An 18,139-nucleotide genomic window follows, 5' to 3' on the forward strand; every position below is an offset into this window, starting at 1 on the left:
GGGAGTCTTTGCTGGCAGATTTTTTTTATAAATCACCCTGCGTTTGGAATCAATATTGCATACTAATATTTTTTAATTATGTGTAAGTAGATATTTGAGCCTCCTTCTGTTTTGCTTTGTTCACATTCATTTCATATTGTTTATAAACTGTCAAATTGAACTGAAAGGGCAAAAGAAAAACTAAGTCTGTAAGTACCTGACTGATGCATTCTCTTATCAGGCTGTTGGGAGTATTTGGCATAGAAGAAATGCACCTTGTTTTTAAAATAATAATCCTGGAATATTCAGGGCTAATGTATGTCGGTGATTTTACAGATTTGATGCATTCTGGGTTGTTCTCGAAAGTTCCAATATATTTCATATTAAAAGCTAATTCTTTGATTTATTCATCACACAATTTAAAGTGGTAGTATTCAAAACACATTTATGTGTTTAACTCTATTTTCATCCTGGCTTTGTATTTCACCTTTAAATCTTTTGGATCTGTTGGATTTAGAGCATGTCTTTTTGTTTTTGTTTTTTCCTTTTAAATTTAGGACTGGATAAAATTGAATTTCTTCAAAGGCATGAAAACCAAGAGATCTACCAGAAGGCTTTTGAACTTATAGAACATTACTTTGGTGTGGAAGAAGAGGATACCAGTATTGCACCTCAGGTGGATGAGAGTCAGCAGCAATTTGTGTTTCAGCAGCAGGAAGCTCCAATGGAAGGATTTCAGCTATAACTATTAAAGTGAAGACAAGGCAAAAATATAAACATTTGCAGCTTTTCAGGGGTCTCCTCTTCATGGCCAAAGTTAGAGGAGAGGTTTGAATGTGTTTTGCAGAACACAGGTAAAGAAGCAGCCCATGCACTTTTATACTTTTTTCTGTTAAATACAACTTTTCATTCATTGTTTTTGGTTTGGGTTTTTTTTGTATTTCTGTGCACTTCATATGTTCAGAAACTGTGAGTAATCAAGTCTAATATAAAGGATTATGTGATTTAACAAGAATGGTTAAGTTTGAATAATAACTTCAGTAGGATTTTAGGTAGTTCTGAATTTTTCATGCAATTTCTGCTACTGCAGTAGAGTTGTTGGCAATTGCATTTTGGCAGTAAACTTGACATGCCCAATCTATATCAAATCTACCTCTGAACTGAAGCAAAAAAGTTGCTTCAGAACTAAAGCATGAAATAAAGATGAGCCTGTCAAAAGCTAAATTTAGAATGTGAAAAATATTTATTGTGAAATGTAGTTTTATGCATTATATTTTGCATAGAGCATAAACCAGTGAAATATATTTGTAAGACATTTAAAAGCATAATGCAGATTTTTGTTTAATATATAATGTTTAAATACCAGATGTTGCTTTGAATATGTGACGACAAGCTGTTCTGCATTTTGTGGTTTTCAAGTTGTAATCAGCAGAGAGTTGGCTCATCAGGTGATGCTGGCTCCTTATTTCAAGCTGCTAAACAGCACTAAAGATAAGCTACAAATAAAATACTTTGCTGTGTAAGCAATTGCTGAAGTTGCCATAGGGATGTTGTGATTGTAAATGAGAGAGGAGGTAATTTGCGCGGTTGTAAATGATAGGGGAGATGGTTTATGTGACTATCTCCATATTAAAATGTGGTAACAATATAAAAGTTTGACAAATCTTGCAATACTTGCCTTTCTTGAAACACTACTTATTTAAACAAAGTTTAGACTATATGTATGTATTGTATTTTTAACCAAATATGCTACTGCTTTTTGAATTTTTTTTTTAAGTCAGATGTCTCCATTTTCTTTATTTTAGACAAGGCTGTAGAAATGTGCCCTGTTATAATCCATCTTGCTGCAATTGGGGGAAAAAAAATCTCTTCTCCATTTGATTGAAGGAAAAAGGTTTGCTTTGTTGTAAATATTAAGTATATGAACACCAAAATGAATCTGAAGATGTCTGCTAAATGTTTAATTTCTAAAACACTTAATGTCTGTTTGCTACTACTCACTAAAAGAAATATATCTAAGAATTTGAAACAGTTCTTCTGTATGCTTTGAAAATCTACATTAGATTTTTTTTTTTTTTTTTTAATATTCAAAATGTCTATACCACACTGCTTGATCTCACTTACCAGTAGCCAGTCTGAATTTGGATTAATGAAAATGTATAATTGTGGTTAAATATATTAGTCAAATATTGTGTTGAAATAATAGTGAAAGCTTTGAGCTATGAAACTATTTAAACCATGTACAATAGTTGAAATTTCAGCAGTTAAAATCACTCTTTCCAGGGTAGTGTGCTTGTCACTAAACAAAATGTTGATACCCTGAGAAATCCAAATTAGAGCATGGTATCATTTATATTCCGTGTTCTGTGTTTAAACTGTTTATAAAATGTGCAAATACTGTTTTCAGTTAAAATTCATAAATTTGTTTTACTTTGAGACTATTAAAGCACTATATATTGTGTAGTAGTTTCAAGGTGAGAATTGAAGCAGATTTTATAAGACTAATAGTCAGTGTGACTATTGTATGTATAAGTAGCAAGATGCAATTCAAAAAATGCCTCCTCATTTGAAATTTTTCTCCTGGAAATAAAAGGTCTGATATGAGGAATATAGGAGTGCGGTTACTATAATTCTGTATAAATGAAAGATTTAGCAAATACTTTTTAAACCTAGATTTGTATAGAATACAGCAGGTTTGAATACTATGCACAATGCTGAGCCAAATTTTTCTTATGTTTGAGACTTGTATTTGTGCCCTTTTTTATGATAGTTCGAGACTTTAGTATACTGGCATTTTTGGCATCATCTCTTCAAAGTTCAGGGTAATTATATTGGAAATTTACAGGATTACCAATTAAATGATGATGATGGATTTTCAGTGTTCTTTTAGTGCAAGCATAATCCTATAAGTATTCAGGTTACAGGGTATTCCACTGTTTCTTGCAAACATTGTTTTGATATTACATAAGCCAGCTGTGCCTGCTTTTATTTTGAGGATCCCATAGATGCTGCATTTATAAGCCTCCCAGTTAAGCCGAATCTAAATTTAAAAAAAAAAACAAACAACCCCAACAACCTACTTCAGACTTGTAAATGGAGGAAACGGGGGCAGGTTCCAAGTATTATACTTATTTGAGAGGATTACTTCATTTTTTTTGGACATATTATTGTGTATGTCTGAGTGGTTAAAGTGACTGCACTTTATGTGTATAAATACAAATTCATGCCTCTGGTATATTCAAAGTAGTGCTTTTAGTTTAAATAGGAACTAAAATTGATGGACTTTGGTTACTAAAAGGGACACTAGTTATTTAATCTCAACATTTGGTTAATCCTAAAATTGTTAAATCTGGCATTTCCTATTATGTTGCTATGTGTGTGTACATCTAAAATCCACCAATCTCACTGGGAACACTATTTTTTTTTAAATAGCTATTGTTAATGAATGATCATGGAATAAGAATGTTCTCACAAATTAACAATACCTGTTGTCACAACTGACACTGATTGATTGTTTTCCTAAGCATCACTGATACAATGACGCTGACAGAAAGAAATCAGTTCTGCGCTGTGGAAAGCATTTAGGAGTAGGGGATTGAGCAGGGGCTGTGTTTGCTAAATAGATTTTTTCCATACTGGTTTTATCCAAAAGGCTATTACAAGTTTTGGGGGGTTTGTTTAAATAATAGACACAGTACTAAAGTGTCCCTTTAGTTATGCAGCTTGTTCCAAAAAACAAGTGTTTTTCAAAATAGCATACCATTTGCTCTGTTTGAATTTGAATTCTGACAAGTTAATCTATGCAAATATGCCACGTTTGTTTTAGTTTCTTAAGCTGTTTGACACTAAATCATAACTAATTTTCTACTGAATTTTATCATAGCACTTTTTGTCTTTGAGAACTTTGTTCATACTGCTGTTTAATTTTGTAGTATTTTCTTTAAACACTATTGCTAGCAGCAATCAGAAGAGGAAAACAAAAAATAGTAATAATGTTGGTGCAGAAATAACTTGACTGTAGAACAAGTTTGGAAAATGATCTCTATTGGGTCTGTGTAAAAGATGCACTATTCTTTTTCCTCCATGTAAATTACCTCCGTTGGGTTTTTGTCTTACAAAAATTAAATCATAAGATTGAAGTGAGACTTTTTTTAAAGTGCAAATTGATATGCAGGGTAAAATGCCTGCTGCTTAGCATGAAACTAGTGCAAAAGTTAATTGAAATCTTAAATGAGACATTTTTCATTCTCACTCATGGCATTATGGTTTGATGTAATGTATGAATCTAAAATGCCTATATTGACTTTAAGTAGAGTGATGGTGCATCTTTTAATCCAGACTGGAGGCCCATTATTGTGTATCTATACAAACCAACACACGAAAAGTATGCAATATTATGGAATGTTTCAATTCAGAAAACTATACAAAAACTAATAAAAGCTATTTTACAGTGGTGAGTGTATTCATTAGTATTCTAAAATTAGTCCTGATTCTTAGAAAATAGCAAAATACAATCTCTATACTAACGTAAGAGCTGAATTCAGTAAAAACTGTGGCTGACTTCCATACTATAGAATACTGTGCCATGCTAGAAAAATCAGCTTTTGGAGAGGGGTTAAACAAAATATTGCATGAAGTGACTTTTAAAACTAGCCTTTAAAATATCTCCTCCTTAAGCATCACATGCCTCTGACCATCACCATCCTTTCTTCATTTGTAAAATTAATTTAATGGGAGTTCCCAAGAGTTTTCAGAGGAGAAGTCTGTAGAGACTAAAATGCTGCCTATTGTGTTTGAGTTTGCAAAATAACTAAGTAAACTTTAGTGAGACAAGGTGGGTTAGGTAATATATTTTATTGGACCAACTTCTGTTGGTGAGAGACACAAGCTTTTGAGGTTGGTCCAATGAAAGAGATTACCTCTCCGACCCTGTCTCTCTAATATCTGGTACTAACACAGGTACAACGTTGAGTGAGTAAACTGTGTCAGTTCAGCCTGGTCTAGTAAACGAGATTCAACAGAGATACTGTAGTGATGCTATTCATTTTTCCAACTACGTAGTCACTGGCTTCCCTAGTATTTAAATGACTTGTGGCTTGCATAATTTTTTTAGTATGCTTTAATTTTATGTCTATAGAAAAATGTCCAGAATCAAGATCTAGCAGGAAGAGATTTCAGGTCAGGGTTGGTGATGTATGTTGTCTTTGTGGACAGTTACATATTTTTATCAAATTGAGGCAAAAAAAATAAAGCCTCTTGAAACTGGAATTATTAGAACTTTCTAAAGATTTGAACTGACCTTGGTCATCTGCTGCAAGGACTGAAAATATCTCTGTGTAACATAGAAAAAGACACCCTATTCCCTTCCCTCCCAACATTTTTTTGAGTGCAACATTGTTGGGCTCCAATGTGTTGATGTTTTAACATAGCAGTCTGCTAACTAGTTAGACCGTCACTAATTATGCCAAGTAATGTTTTTTGTAGTGTTTGCTCCTACTAGCAAATCCACAGTTTTTAATAGAAATATTATTTAGTCTTAGATTCTGCTGATATTGCAGCCTCTTCACGCCACTTGGCTTTCTTTGCTAGGTTCCAGCTTGTTAGGGACTCATGGTGTTCAGCCTGCAAAAATAAAACATAGGCTTAAGAGTGTGAATCACTAAATTACACTTAAGAAAAACCTTGCATCATGGTAGCAGCTAACGTTTTTCTTATGCTTTATGAATACAGGTTTGTGGAAGGAGTGTTACCTAAAATACATAAATTTGATTTAAATTTTAGTCACTAGTAACAATTTTTATATATATATATATATAAATAAATATATATATAAAAAATAAGTTCCATCAATATTTACAAGATTTTTATATTATATTTAATTATCTCCTTGTTGTTAAAAATACATGGCAATATACCCACCCTTCTAGCTGATGCAATCACAGCAAAGCAAGCGATAATTGTGAGTCCAATCATTAGATAACAGGCTTTTACTCGAGCTTTGTTTCTTGCAATGTCCAGCATTTCTGGCCTACAAGTAAAATTGCATTGAACAAAATTAGCATGAAACATCAAGAAGTTCATTTAGCACACCACAGATATAACTTTGGTTGATTTTTTTAACAGAAATGAAATTTCCAGCGGCTAAGCCACATGTGACCATTGTGGGCTTGGCATGTATTACTGGGCGTTGTCTGTCTATTGACTCTTTTTTGCACTGTAGGACCTAATCCATCTCTAGTTGTAAACAATGCAAGATGGATTTGAGATTCTTGATCTTTCCTAGAACTATTTGCAATGTTTGAGATAAGCAGGGTGTAAACAACATTTAAAGTTATTGGTCGATAGTGATGTGGTGAATTTCAAATACTTCCACAGATATGAAAGAACTCTGTTAGAAGGGAACTGACATTGCTTGATGTGAGGAGTTCTCTTGACTATTTCGAAATAGATATATTAGTTGTAATACCTAAACAGCACTTCAAAAACTGCTTAAAGTTTTGACTGTATCCAATCTACTATAGATCTGGGATTTCACAATATTTCTTATGTTAATAAAACTGATCAGTTTCACACTATCATGGGTTTTAGTCTTGTGCATCACCTGTTTATTTTTAAAAGGATAATTTTGGTATTAAATTAGCACAGGCAACATTTACATGCTTTCACAGTTTTGCATGCCTAAAAAAGAGCAGACCATGCTGGCCATGTCAGAGGTAGTGTGATTTGTTGTCTAGAGCATAGTCAGGTCTTTCCTTGAAAGCTGTTTGCCACACTTACATTCAAATACAGCTCTTTACCTGCCAAAAAAACCCAGCACCCTCTTTCATCCTTATCCTGGCTTTCAACAGTCCCACCCCCTGCTTCAGATCTCCCCTATCACTTGCTGGTTCTCTCCTTGTTCTCAATGTGTGCATTCCTGATTTTAGCTTTCTCTGATTTCTAGTTCCTGAAGTAATTGGGAACCACTAGTGGACCATGAACTAAACACATGCTGGGAAGCAGAAAAACAGAGAATCTCTCCAAACCACACACGAATGATCTCCCCTCCATCCACCAGAATACATTCCTGCCCCCCACCCCCATTTTGAGAACCTGTGATTTAGTCTAACCCCTTGCCACAATACAGGATTTGCTGTGTCTAAAGCATCCAGTTCCGTCTGTTCACTTTTTGCATTAAATGGTCTTAAAATTCAGTTTAGTTTTAATTGGCTCATTTTAAAAAAAAAAATACGTTCTAAAAGGCATCCCATATGAAAAGACACTTTTTTAAAACTACATCTAATGAGCTTAGACTACAATATTAGACGTTCCCTCCAAAAAATAACAACCCTGTGAAGTGCCCAAACACGAGAACCTGACAGCATTACTAGCAGACAAAGCATTTGGTAACAAGCTCTGCCAAAATCTACCTTAATATAGAACATTTTTAAAAGGGAAAGGGTATAGTGAAATTGTGGGGCCTGCGGTGCTTCCCTTCAGCCCATAAAACCTACACCACACACAATGGCAAATCTTACAAACAACTGAGCTAACCCTCATTTACAGTAATGAGTTGAGGGTGTAATGCACTTCTAAGGGAGCTGTCAGGGCTTGAGGTTTGATCATCAGTGTGAGGATACTGTAGCTGTATTTCATAATGCTAAACACATTAGGTATGAGAGATCAAAACCAGACTAGCACATAAAACTATTAATCTAGGATCCATTTGAAGCAGCAGAAGCCGAAATATAAATGCATTATTTGTCTGCCTTAATTCCTTAATCATATTTCACAATGCACTAATTGAAGCTGTTCTGAAGCAGAATCCCAGTTCCTACCTGCTTTCTGCCACTGTTTCAAGGAAACAGACCTAATTATGGTTTTCTGTAGTCTTTCATTAAGGACTGTATCCCTCAATCCTTACTCAAGTCAAACTCCTACTGAAATCAGTGGAGATTTGTTTAAGCAAATCTTGAATAAGGACTGCAGGATTTGGTCCTTAATGCCAAATATCTTACAGGAGCAGATTTTACTCACATGTAACATTTGCTTTGCCATTGCAAAGGGCCATTTTGATAGCTAATCATTTTCATTTTTAATTGCTTTACATTTGAATCTTCCGAAAACACTTATTACATTGCTCTCCTATTTCTCTCTAAAGGATAACTCTCTTGTACTGAAGACTGAGTGTGAATCTTTGGCCCTGCTGAAGTCATGGAAGTTTTGCCATGGACTTCAAGAGGTCAGGATTTCTCAGTAAGGGAGGAAATTCTGACAAGAGTAAGATGAGTAGGGAACAGCCATGGGATTAATATTGGACAAAAGTTGGGGCTATTGTTGCTTGCAGAGATGCTATTGCTTATTTTCTCAGTTGCAGTAGGAATGAAACTAGGGAACAAAGGAAACCTCCTGGAGTCATCCTTGAAACTATATCTCGATAAAGTTCAGTATGTTATATATGGCCAAGCAAGGATGAAGGCTGATGATGAAAAGTACAGTTCTGTGGATGAGTTACATTTTGTGTCTGAGGCTGAGGAATAAACATTAGTTAATGTTACATGAACTTCACATTTCTATTTACTTGGGGAGGGAAAAGGGAGAAGAATTGTCAGTGACGTGAACTGAGCTGGTGGTGGTTAGAGGGGGAGCAATATTGTGGCATCAAGACTTACTCTCAGGGTATTCAGTATTGTCCTAGAAGTAACCTCTTCCAAAGTTGGTCTTTTTGTTTGTTTTTTTTAAGCAGGCAGTAAGTATATATTTCTCTCTCTCCTCCCACCCTCTTTCTCAAATACTTCTTTGCCTTGTCATAAAGTGCATTGAATGGATGATCACTAAATGATAACATCAAACAAGTTAGAAGATATATTTTGTTTATATAGTCCGTAAACAGAAAATACTGTTTACTGATGCAGTCTTCCTCTGATTACACATTAGATAAACCAAGCAAATAAACAAGCTGGTCTGTAAATATAACCAAAGCTCAAACCACTACCGCACTTAGGGCCAAATCCTGTCCATCTTGCTCGGGGACGTAGTTCTATTTCTGATGATGATGATGATGAGCACCAGGTCTTGACTCTTAAACTGTAAAATGTAAAATCATCTAAAAATGCCTGAAATCCTCAAGGGAAACTTATGGGGGAGGGAGAGATCTGGAAAACTTTTAGCCATTGGTTTTATATTTTAGCATTTTGAGTTTTCCAAATTCCAGAGATCATATATTGTTGAAGGTTTAATACCCTTCTCTCATGCTCTGATGATTACACATAGCCTTGTTTGGATGTACAGTATTAACTCTTTTGATAGTATGTGCTTGTCTTCTCTTGGAAATTCTGTCATGATGGTCATGCTAACAAGCATCTGGCCACAAATAAGGGGCTGCTCAGTGAAGGAGCCAGTTCTGTCTCAAGAATCCACCACAATAGGATACAAGACTCGATCCCTCAGCAGCCACCTTACTCCCAGCAAGTGAGAATACAATGGCAACCTGAGGTGAAAATGGAGCTGGGACCTAATAGTGAGACTAGAAGCCACTGGGTCGGTGGGAGAGAGGAGGCGATATGGAAGCAGAGGAAGAGGGGGCACAGCATCTCATCGTCCCTTATGTCTGTCTTGTAATTTTTCATTGACCTTTCAAATGTAAAACGTTGACAGGTTCAAACTTTTGGGTCAGTTTGAAAAGGAGGAACCCTCTTTTCATCCCAGTAAGCCTCAGTAGGAACCAATGATGCACTTACGGGATCCTTGAGGGAATCTCTTCTTCAGTCTTGAAGCGTCCTGTCCACATGAGGATTTTTTTGTCAAAGTTGGAAGGTTTGTAACTACCTGGTACTTTGTACATCTTCTCGGCTGAAAGATGAACCAGAGAAAAGCACCTCATCACTTTGTGCACTGGAGAGGTAATGGGATTGGGGAAGAGTGTCCCTAGCCATGGTCCATCTCTATTACTGGATTCTGGTAAAGACCTTAACCTTTACTCTTGAGTAACCTTCTTTCCTGTGCCTCAAATCACCTATGTTCTCTGTTTGCAGTGGTGATGTGGCCAAGAAGGTCCCAGGATACTAGAGAGACAAAATGGGTGAGGTAATGTCTTTTACTATACCAACTGCTGTTGCTGAAAGAGCTTGGAAGAGTTCAGTGTAACTCAAAAGCTTGTCTCTCATATTTTGGGTCACACTTGTGGATCTGGGTAGAAACTGGATCTACCTGGAATCTGCTGATTTTTGTACCCATGTCCCTGAATTGTACCATCAACCTAAAGATCAAGTCTGCCTGCTCCTATTGTACCTCAGAAATCTAAACCCTGCTGCACCATGGCACATGAGTATTGTAAAACTTCACTTCCGCACCTGGCTCCAGCCTCAGCCCAGAAAAAGTTTAGGTGCTCCCATTCCAACAAAACCATCCAGATGTTAATTCAGCCTGGGTGTATGACACAGCTGCTTGAACCTGGATCTGGTAACTGGATCCTGCAAGACTTTGGCCTCAGTCACCTAAATTCCACAGTTTAACATGAGAACATGTTCAGCTGTTTCTGCTCCATCTTAAAAATCCAGCCCCAGTAGCATCCCACTGTATCAGCACCTTAAACTAGATATTCAGATTGAGGCTTGGGAGCCACAAGTGGCTCTTTAATGTGTTTCTTGTCTTTGCAGGACATATTAAAAAAAATATGATTTAATTATTAACCCAACAGGCTGCTTTTAATATGTTGTTAACCAACTGTAAAATACTTGCTTAGGCATTTTGCTGTGAGAATAAAGTGTGTGTGTATGTGCGTGCGAGGGGGTAAATGACCCAATGAATTCACGCTACAGTGGCTCTTGGGTAATTGTTGCTGTTGCTAATTTGGCTCCTGAACCACTGGGGTCCCACTACCACTGCCTTAAAAGTTCAGATCAAGCTGCTGTATCTTGGCAAATTTTGGTCACAACTCCATAAATGACAGGTTGCAGAGTAGCAGCCATGTTAGTCTGTATTTGCAAAAAGAAGAGGAGTACTTGTAGCACCTTAGAGACTAACACATTTATTTGAGCATAAGCTTTCGTGAGCTACAGCTCACGGTATGCATCCGATGAAGTGAGCTGTAGCTCAGGAAAGCTCATGCTCAAATAAATGTGTTAGTCTCTAAGGTGCTACACGTCCTCCTTTTTGCGAACTCCATAAACGTTACCCTCAAACTCGAGAACAAATGCTTCTACTGCTGCACCAGAAAAAGGTAGCCCTATGCCATTTCCTCCTGGGGCAGGTCGGAGGTGGTTTTATGGGGGGACCCGAGGGGCGGGTTCTCTGTGTTAATGGTACAATTTGGGGGCTTGGGTCCAAACCTTGGCTGGATCGAGGCGCCTCCAGCGTTTATTTCCCCCCCTCACCCCGCCTTACTGGCCTGAAGGAGAAGGGAGAGCCGGAGTGCTGCAAACGCCCCGCCAGGACACGTCCCAGCGGGGAGCCCCTGGTGCTTGCCAGGGCCCTGGGGTGGGGTGCAGCGGAGCGGGTGCAAGCAGCCTGCCAGCGGGAGGGAGGGAGGGAGGGTCTCTGTGAGTCACAGCACAGGGGAGCCCCGGGCTCCCCGTTTACTCACCCGAGCTGATGGCCCCCGGGCTGCGGTTGTGGGCGCTGCTGGAGGAAGCTGCAGTGGCCGCGATCCCACGGGCTGCCGGCCGGAGCAGGGGGGCGTGCAGCTGCCCTTCGGCCAGGAGCCGGCCCAGGCAGACCCGGCTCCTAGCTGCCGCCAGCATAGCGAGGACCCCGCTGCTTGGCTGCCGCCGCCTCCCTGCGAGGCGGCTGAGGCAGGGCAGGCAAAGCGAAGAGGGGACCCCGCACCCCTGCCGTCCCCAGAGCAACCGGTACCAGCTCCAGCCCCTCGCAGCCTCCCTGCGCCCGCCCCCTCCTCCGGGCCGGCGAGCGCCAGCAGCTCTTCCCAGCCTCTGCCCCCACACCGCTCGCTAGCCCAGCTCAGGGCTGCAGCCCCCTCGGGATCTGCCTCCTCCCTCCAGCCCAGCGAACTTCACCAGGCTCCCAGGCACTTGCCTCCCCCTCCGCCCCCCCGTCCCATAATCCCCCCCTTGGGAAACTGCGAGTCCCAGCTGCTGCAGCTCTGGTCCAGGATCAAGTGGCTGGTGCTTCCCTCTCCCCCCTTGGGAAATGCCGCTACGACTTCTCTCATCTCCTATGCAGGAAGGAGGGAGGGAGCTGCTTCTCTTCGCTCAGTATGGTGACCCATCTCCATCTGCCTGCCCCCTGGGCCGGGAAGGCTGACTTCTTACCTGCTACCCCCTCAAACTGCTGCCCCCAGCGAGTCTCTCATTTCTGCTCCGATGAGCTGGATCTGATGGGTGCGAGAAACCAGGGAAGATTTTGCTTCTCGCTGGGCCAGGGCTGAGAGGCCTGATCCAGGCTGGCAAAGTGTGAAGGAGAGAGAAACATCCATCACACTGGTAAAAGTGTGTGGTCAGAAAATACTTCACACCAATGTGGTGGGATAGATCCATTGTAAATTAGCAAACGGAGGGGGGTGGGGAGAGGGGAGGAAGGGAGACATAAAGTCAGTGCCTGCATATCAGACTTCCCTCTTGTCAGTCATGAAGTATCATGTAGCTGCCCCAGTGTGCACAGTGCCTGAAAAAATGGAGGCCTGATTCTTGAATGGCGCTGTTAGATGCAACCACAGTTCAAATAATAACAGTGGATTCTGTCCCTGCACATAGTCTCACTGCTGCCATTCTAGGAAAATGCCAACACCAGCACAAATAAAGGGTTTGCCAACATGAGAACTCATCATGTTCCGATACGCAGAAATGACCAACAAGAAAATGTAGATGTTCTGTTTAAAAGGGACTCATAAATCACCTTCTTGCGCCAGCAATTAGTGCCAGTGCAGTGTGCAAAGCCAACAGCTAATTTTCAGAAGCTTCAAAAAGTATCAGGGCTAAGCTCAATGTTGCTAAATTATGTTTCTAGTCCTTTGCCATGTAAAAATGACCTTGTGACTGAAAGTTAACAGACTGCAGGGACGGAAAACTCGTCACGGATTTTTCCTAAAGATCCTGGATTATTCATTGTACCCCTTCTACCACCCACGTCTGGCCTTTGTCGCTCTATGAATCCCGTGGTCACAGGTCCCTCAGTCATTGGAAGGAACCCCACCAGTTTGTGGCTGAGGGAGGTAGTACCATGCATGCTGTAACTACTAGCAACATTGCTGCTTCATGCAGCCTCCCAGCAGAATTGATGCAATTCCTTGTGTAGGGGCATTCCTGGGAGAAAGTGGGGAGCTCTCTATATCTTGGTAGTCCTATTGCCAGGACAGTCCCTTTGGGGCAACAGGCAGCTTGGCATAGTTTAGAGCAGCCCTGAGGCTGTAGGGACCAAAGTGCCTCTTGCCTGCCCCAGGATTGGGGGAACTCAAAGATGGCACAAAGCCACTTTCCTTTTCACCCCTACTCCTCAGTGAGTGCAGCTCTCTAGACTAGAGAATCTAGCCCCTGGTACACCAGGGTGTTATAATTCTGGCTGCTTTATGATAGCAACCTTAGGGAACTCTTGAACACTTCAGGGTGCGGTAAATAGCCTTTTTTCTTCACTTCGCTGTTTATAGGGGAATGTAAGGCTTCACATGTCTTTCCTGTGGTATCTTCACCTAATAAAAAAACAGAGAATAGTTTCCACATAGAAAGCAGTATGTTTAGTACTTCCTGCACAGAAAACCATCTGCTCTATATCATGGATGGGAGGAGGAGTTTTTTGTTTTATTCCCTGGGCATGCACAGACTACATTATTTGTGTCCAAACTCACGTACATCCTAAAAGCAGCCCAGTATGTCCAAGTGCCCTTTGCAAAAATGGGAGATGGGTTGAAAATGCAGCTGAGGAAGTGACATGGATTTTGCATTATTTAGTTCCTTGCAGAATTTCCTCATGTAGTTTTCCTCACGATTTGCTGCAGAAGTAAACTATTTCTCTCCATTTTATGGCACACTAACTTTTTCTTCAGATGTGCTGCAAATGGAACAGCATTGCAAGATCCAAGGACCTCCTGGTCAGCCATGATGGTGCATCGCTTCCACTAGGAATTTTGACAGCAAAAGTTTTTGTTTGTTTCTTTTTAAAAAAGCTGCCAGTGGAAGATGCCCAGGGATCTTTTGTACCAGGAATTTCTGTTGCTTGAATCAAATTAATCATATGTTCCACTGCTGTGCATATTTTTCATTCATTTGGCTCCATTTGGGAAGTCCTCTGGCAGCCAGAGCGGAGCGGGAAAGTTGTGCCTGAATGAAACCACCCCCCTGATTCCATCTGCCCCCTTGCTCTAGCAAACTTGCATGCTACATCTCTTTCCTCACATTTTTTACATTAGAATCCAGTGCTGGTAGCAGAAAGAGATGTGGAACAAACCATTTTCATTTTTCAATACAAAGCTGAATCAATATGTCCCATATGCTACTATCGCATATATCACTATTTCTAGGATATCACCACTTTTCTCAAGGCTCAAAAATGCAAATTCGAATGAAATACTTCTCAATTTATTCCAGATAAGTACTTTTTCCGCTTTTACGATGCTTGACAGAGCAAAGAGGTGTGCTATAATTGCAGGAACCTCAGGCAGTGGTAGTAGGGTTGCCAACTTTCTATTTGCACAAAACCAAACACCCTTGCCTCACCCCATGCCCCGCCCCTCATCCAAGTCCCTGTCCTGCCCCTTCTCTGAAGCCCCGCCCCCACTCCATTTTCTGCCACCCATCACTTGCTTTCCCCACCCTCACTTGCTCATTTTCTCTAGGCTTGCTCAGGGGTTGGAGTGTCGGGGGGGTGAGGGCTCTGGCTTGGGGTGCGGGCTCTGGTGTGGGGCCAAGGTGAGGGATTTGGGATACAAGAGGGGGCTCGGGGCTGAGGGGTTCAGAGTGAGGGAGGAGGCTCCAGGCTGGGATGGGGGGTTGGAGTGGGGGTGTGTGTGAGGGCTCCAGCTGAGGGTGCAGACTTGGGGTGGGGCTGGGGATGAGGGGTTTGGGCTGCAGGAGGGTACTCTGGGCTGGGACCAAGGGGTTCAGCGGGTGAGAGGCGGATCAGGACTAGGGCAGGGGAGGGGGGCAGGGGAGCAGGTTCCCGGCCCATGGGGTCTGTGGAGCCAGTGCTTGGGGTGGAAGGCAGCCTGCAGAGCCCCCTGGCTGCTCCACGCATAGGAGCTGGAAGCGGGACATGCTACTGCTTCCATGAGCCGCACGGAGCCACGGCAGGCTGGGAGCCTGCCTTATCCCTGCTGCACCGCCGACCGGCCAGATGCCTGGCAACCCTAAGTGGTAGCCCAAGTGGTAGCACCTCGCTTTCTTATATTCTTTGCCTGTGGGACGCACCAATTTGGTCTAGCTCAAGCTATTAGGCTCATTTGAGGGGTATCTGGGTGAAATTTAATGGCCTGTGATATACAGGAAGTCAGACTACGTGGTCTAATGGGACCTTTAGTCCTTAAACTCTGTGAAATTATGGAATATCTGTTGTATTTTTAAAAGTTACAATTTACATATGTAGTACTAATTAATATCCCTAATCAACTGAAACAAATATGTGTGGATTTTAGAAGAAATGGGAAAGAAATCACTGCAGACAGCAGCACAACACTAATAATAATGCAACTTAATTTTGCATAAAAAATATTTCTAATACACCAGCAAAGAGGCAGGTCACTTTAACAGTTATTAGGCGGCACTAGAACTTCCTTGGCCAGCACACACACAAAAAATGAAATATTAATGCACCACTAGATGGCAGCAGCACAAAAATTACATAGAACACTAGTTCGGCAAGTAGGATCAATATTGGTGAAATGCATCTGGAGTGCTATTATGGGTTAGTGCCTTTAAAACAAATATTGAAGTGCTACCAAACAGTTCACACTAATTTTCTCCACTGGTGGAGGGTGAGGTAGGCATAGAATCATAGAATCATAGAATCTCAGGGTTGGAAGGGACCCCAGAAGGTCATCTAGTCCAACCCCCTGCTCGAAGCAGGACCAATTCCCAGTTAAATCATCCCAGCCAGGGCTTTGTCAAGCCTGACCTTAAAAACCTCTAAGGAAGGAGATTCTACCACCTCCCTAGGTAGCGCATTCCAGTGTTTCACCACCCTCTTAGTGAAAAAGTTTTTCCTAATATCCAATCTAAACCTCCCCCACTGCAACTTGAGACCATTACTCCTCGTTCTGTCATCTGCTACCACTGAGAACAGTCTAGAGCCATCCTCTTTGGAACCCCCTTTCAGGTAGTTGAAAGCAGCTATCAAATCCCCCCTCATTCTTCTCTTCTGCAGGCTAAACAATCCCAGCTCCCTCAGCCTCTCCTCATAAGTCATGTGTTCTAGACCCCTAATCATTTTTGTTGCCCTTCGCTGGACTCTCTCCAATTTATCCACATCCTTCTTGTAGTGTGGGGCCCAAAACTGGACACAGTACTCCAGATGAGGCCTCACCAATGTCGAATAGAGGGGAACGATCACGTCCCTCGATCTGCTCGCTATGCCCCTACTTATACATCCCAAAATGCCATTGGCCTTCTTGGCAACAAGGGCACACTGCTGACTCATATCCAGCTTCTCGTCCACTGTCACCCCTAGGTCCTTTTCCGCAGAACTGCTGCGTAGCCATTCGGTCCCTAGTCTGTAGCGGTGCATTGGGTTCTTCCGTCCTAAGTGCAGGACTCTGCACTTATCCTTATTGAACCTCATCAGATTTCTTTTGGCCCAATCCTCCAATTTGTCTAGGTCCTTCTGTATCCTATCCCTCCCCTCCAGCGTATCTACCACTCCTCCCAGTTTAGTATCATCCGCAAATTTGCTGAGAGTGCAATCCACACCATCCTCCAGATCATTTATGAAGATATTGAACAGAGAGGCAACTCTCTCTGAGTCTTATAAATCTAAATATAGGCATAATCTTAACCGTTTCTGAAATCAAATGTTTAAGAGTCACACACCGTGGCCCTGACAATTGCTGGAAAACATGGGCACTAAAGAAAAGTAAAGAACTACCAGCAACCCCATAAAGTATAACCATAATTAAATAGACTCTACGATGCAGATTGCAGTATGTCACCCCACTTCCCAGAGTATCTGCCTCCCTCAAAAGCTCCCTTCAAAATATGTACTTTGTAGCATACCCGGAAGGTCAACAGGTTTGGCCTGTTTCAGACAAAGATGCGGGAGGTTGGCTCCCCCTGACTAAGAAAGCTCTAGATGGTTCAGATAGGCCCAGGCTGGACAAAATTGAATTCCTCATGCTGAAACACTCATCTGTTGGAAGGATGTTGCAGTGGTTAGGGCACTAGCCTAGGAAATCCAAGTCTGTTCCCTGTTTTGCCACAGACTTCCTGGGTGATTTATGACAAGTCACTTAAGTCAAGATCCTCAAAGGTATTCAGAGCCTAAATGCCTTTGAGGATGTAGACCTTTGTGTCTGATTTTCTTATCTGTCAAATGGGGATACTAGTACTTTCCTACCTCACAGAGGTATTGTCAGGATAAAAATATCAAAGATTATGAAGTTCTCATATCCTGCAGTAATGGGGGCCACAGAAACAACAAAAATCCACTCTAAATGGAGCTTTTCTATGAGTTTTCCAGGTTCATAACTTTATTTGAACCTTGTGTCTGAAATGCTGACTGGAGTAGGTATTAGGATCTTCAGCAAAATGGACAGCTCCCAAGGTACAATTTTTCTTGTATTGTCCTGTTGACATAACAGTGCAGTGTTTTGAATGATCATGTCATAGTTCTTGAGTACTTGCCCTCCCCTATCCTACATGTCAACATGAACAGCTGTTTTTGCATCCATCTATAGTTAAGGGAAAGAGACATGAAATGCCTTAGTATCTGAGTCAATTTTATTTCCCAATTAGAGTTTAGTCAGGTAGCATGTAGCTTATACAATATACATTATGTATATTTGAAGGGGTTTTTGTTTGTTTTTTATTTTCCCACACCAAGATCTTGTGTGATTATATATGATTCCAAATGGCAATTATTTCATGGTTTGTGCTTATCATAATAAGCTAAGAGAATTTTTGTCATTTAATTACTTGCTTTAAATTAGCTGTTATTTCATTCCCCTAACAGAACAACGTCCCGCTAACTTCAAGCAATGAAAATTCCATGCTGGAGCTTTCTGTGGTCATTATAATGTTTAAGG

At 41.1% G+C, this 18,139-nt stretch overlaps 2 protein-coding genes across 5 annotated transcripts in view; one reads left to right on the forward strand and one right to left on the reverse strand.

Moving 5' to 3' along the window:
* KPNA5 (karyopherin subunit alpha 5) overlaps positions 1-4,432 on the forward strand; it is a 30,491-nt gene extending 26,059 nt beyond the window's left edge. For 2 of the 3 annotated variants that reach the window (XM_048844710.2, XM_048844708.2), the window contains exon 14: positions 537-4,432. In XM_048844710.2, coding sequence (XP_048700667.1) covers positions 537-724 — 188 coding nt within the window. In that variant the 3' untranslated portion in view covers positions 725-4,432. The remainder of the gene's footprint in view (positions 1-536) is intronic. The other variant, XR_007355841.2, reaches the window with a different exon arrangement.
* Positions 4,433-5,451: 1,019 nt separating this feature from the next.
* Positions 5,452-11,973, reverse strand: FAM162B (family with sequence similarity 162 member B). 2 transcript variants are annotated; one of them, XM_048844718.2, is made up of 4 exons: positions 11,543-11,954; positions 9,699-9,810; positions 5,899-6,007; positions 5,452-5,601 (listed from the first exon to the last, which is right to left on the reverse strand). In XM_048844718.2, the coding sequence occupies exons 1-4, from the start codon at positions 11,697-11,699 to the stop codon at positions 5,506-5,508; spliced, it is 474 nt and encodes a 157-aa protein (XP_048700675.1). In that variant the 5' UTR covers positions 11,700-11,954; the 3' UTR covers positions 5,452-5,505. The 2 variants fall into 2 exon arrangements, with proteins under 2 accessions (XP_048700675.1, XP_074982758.1); XM_075126657.1 differs by lacking the exons at positions 5,452-5,601; positions 5,899-6,007 and adding an exon at positions 8,856-9,045 and having other exon boundaries at positions 11,543-11,973.
* Between the last annotated feature and the right edge of the window lie 6,166 nt (positions 11,974-18,139).

This window comes from Caretta caretta, chromosome 3, assembly GCF_965140235.1.
Source record: "Caretta caretta isolate rCarCar2 chromosome 3, rCarCar1.hap1, whole genome shotgun sequence".
NCBI lineage: Eukaryota > Metazoa > Chordata > Testudines > Cheloniidae > Caretta > Caretta caretta.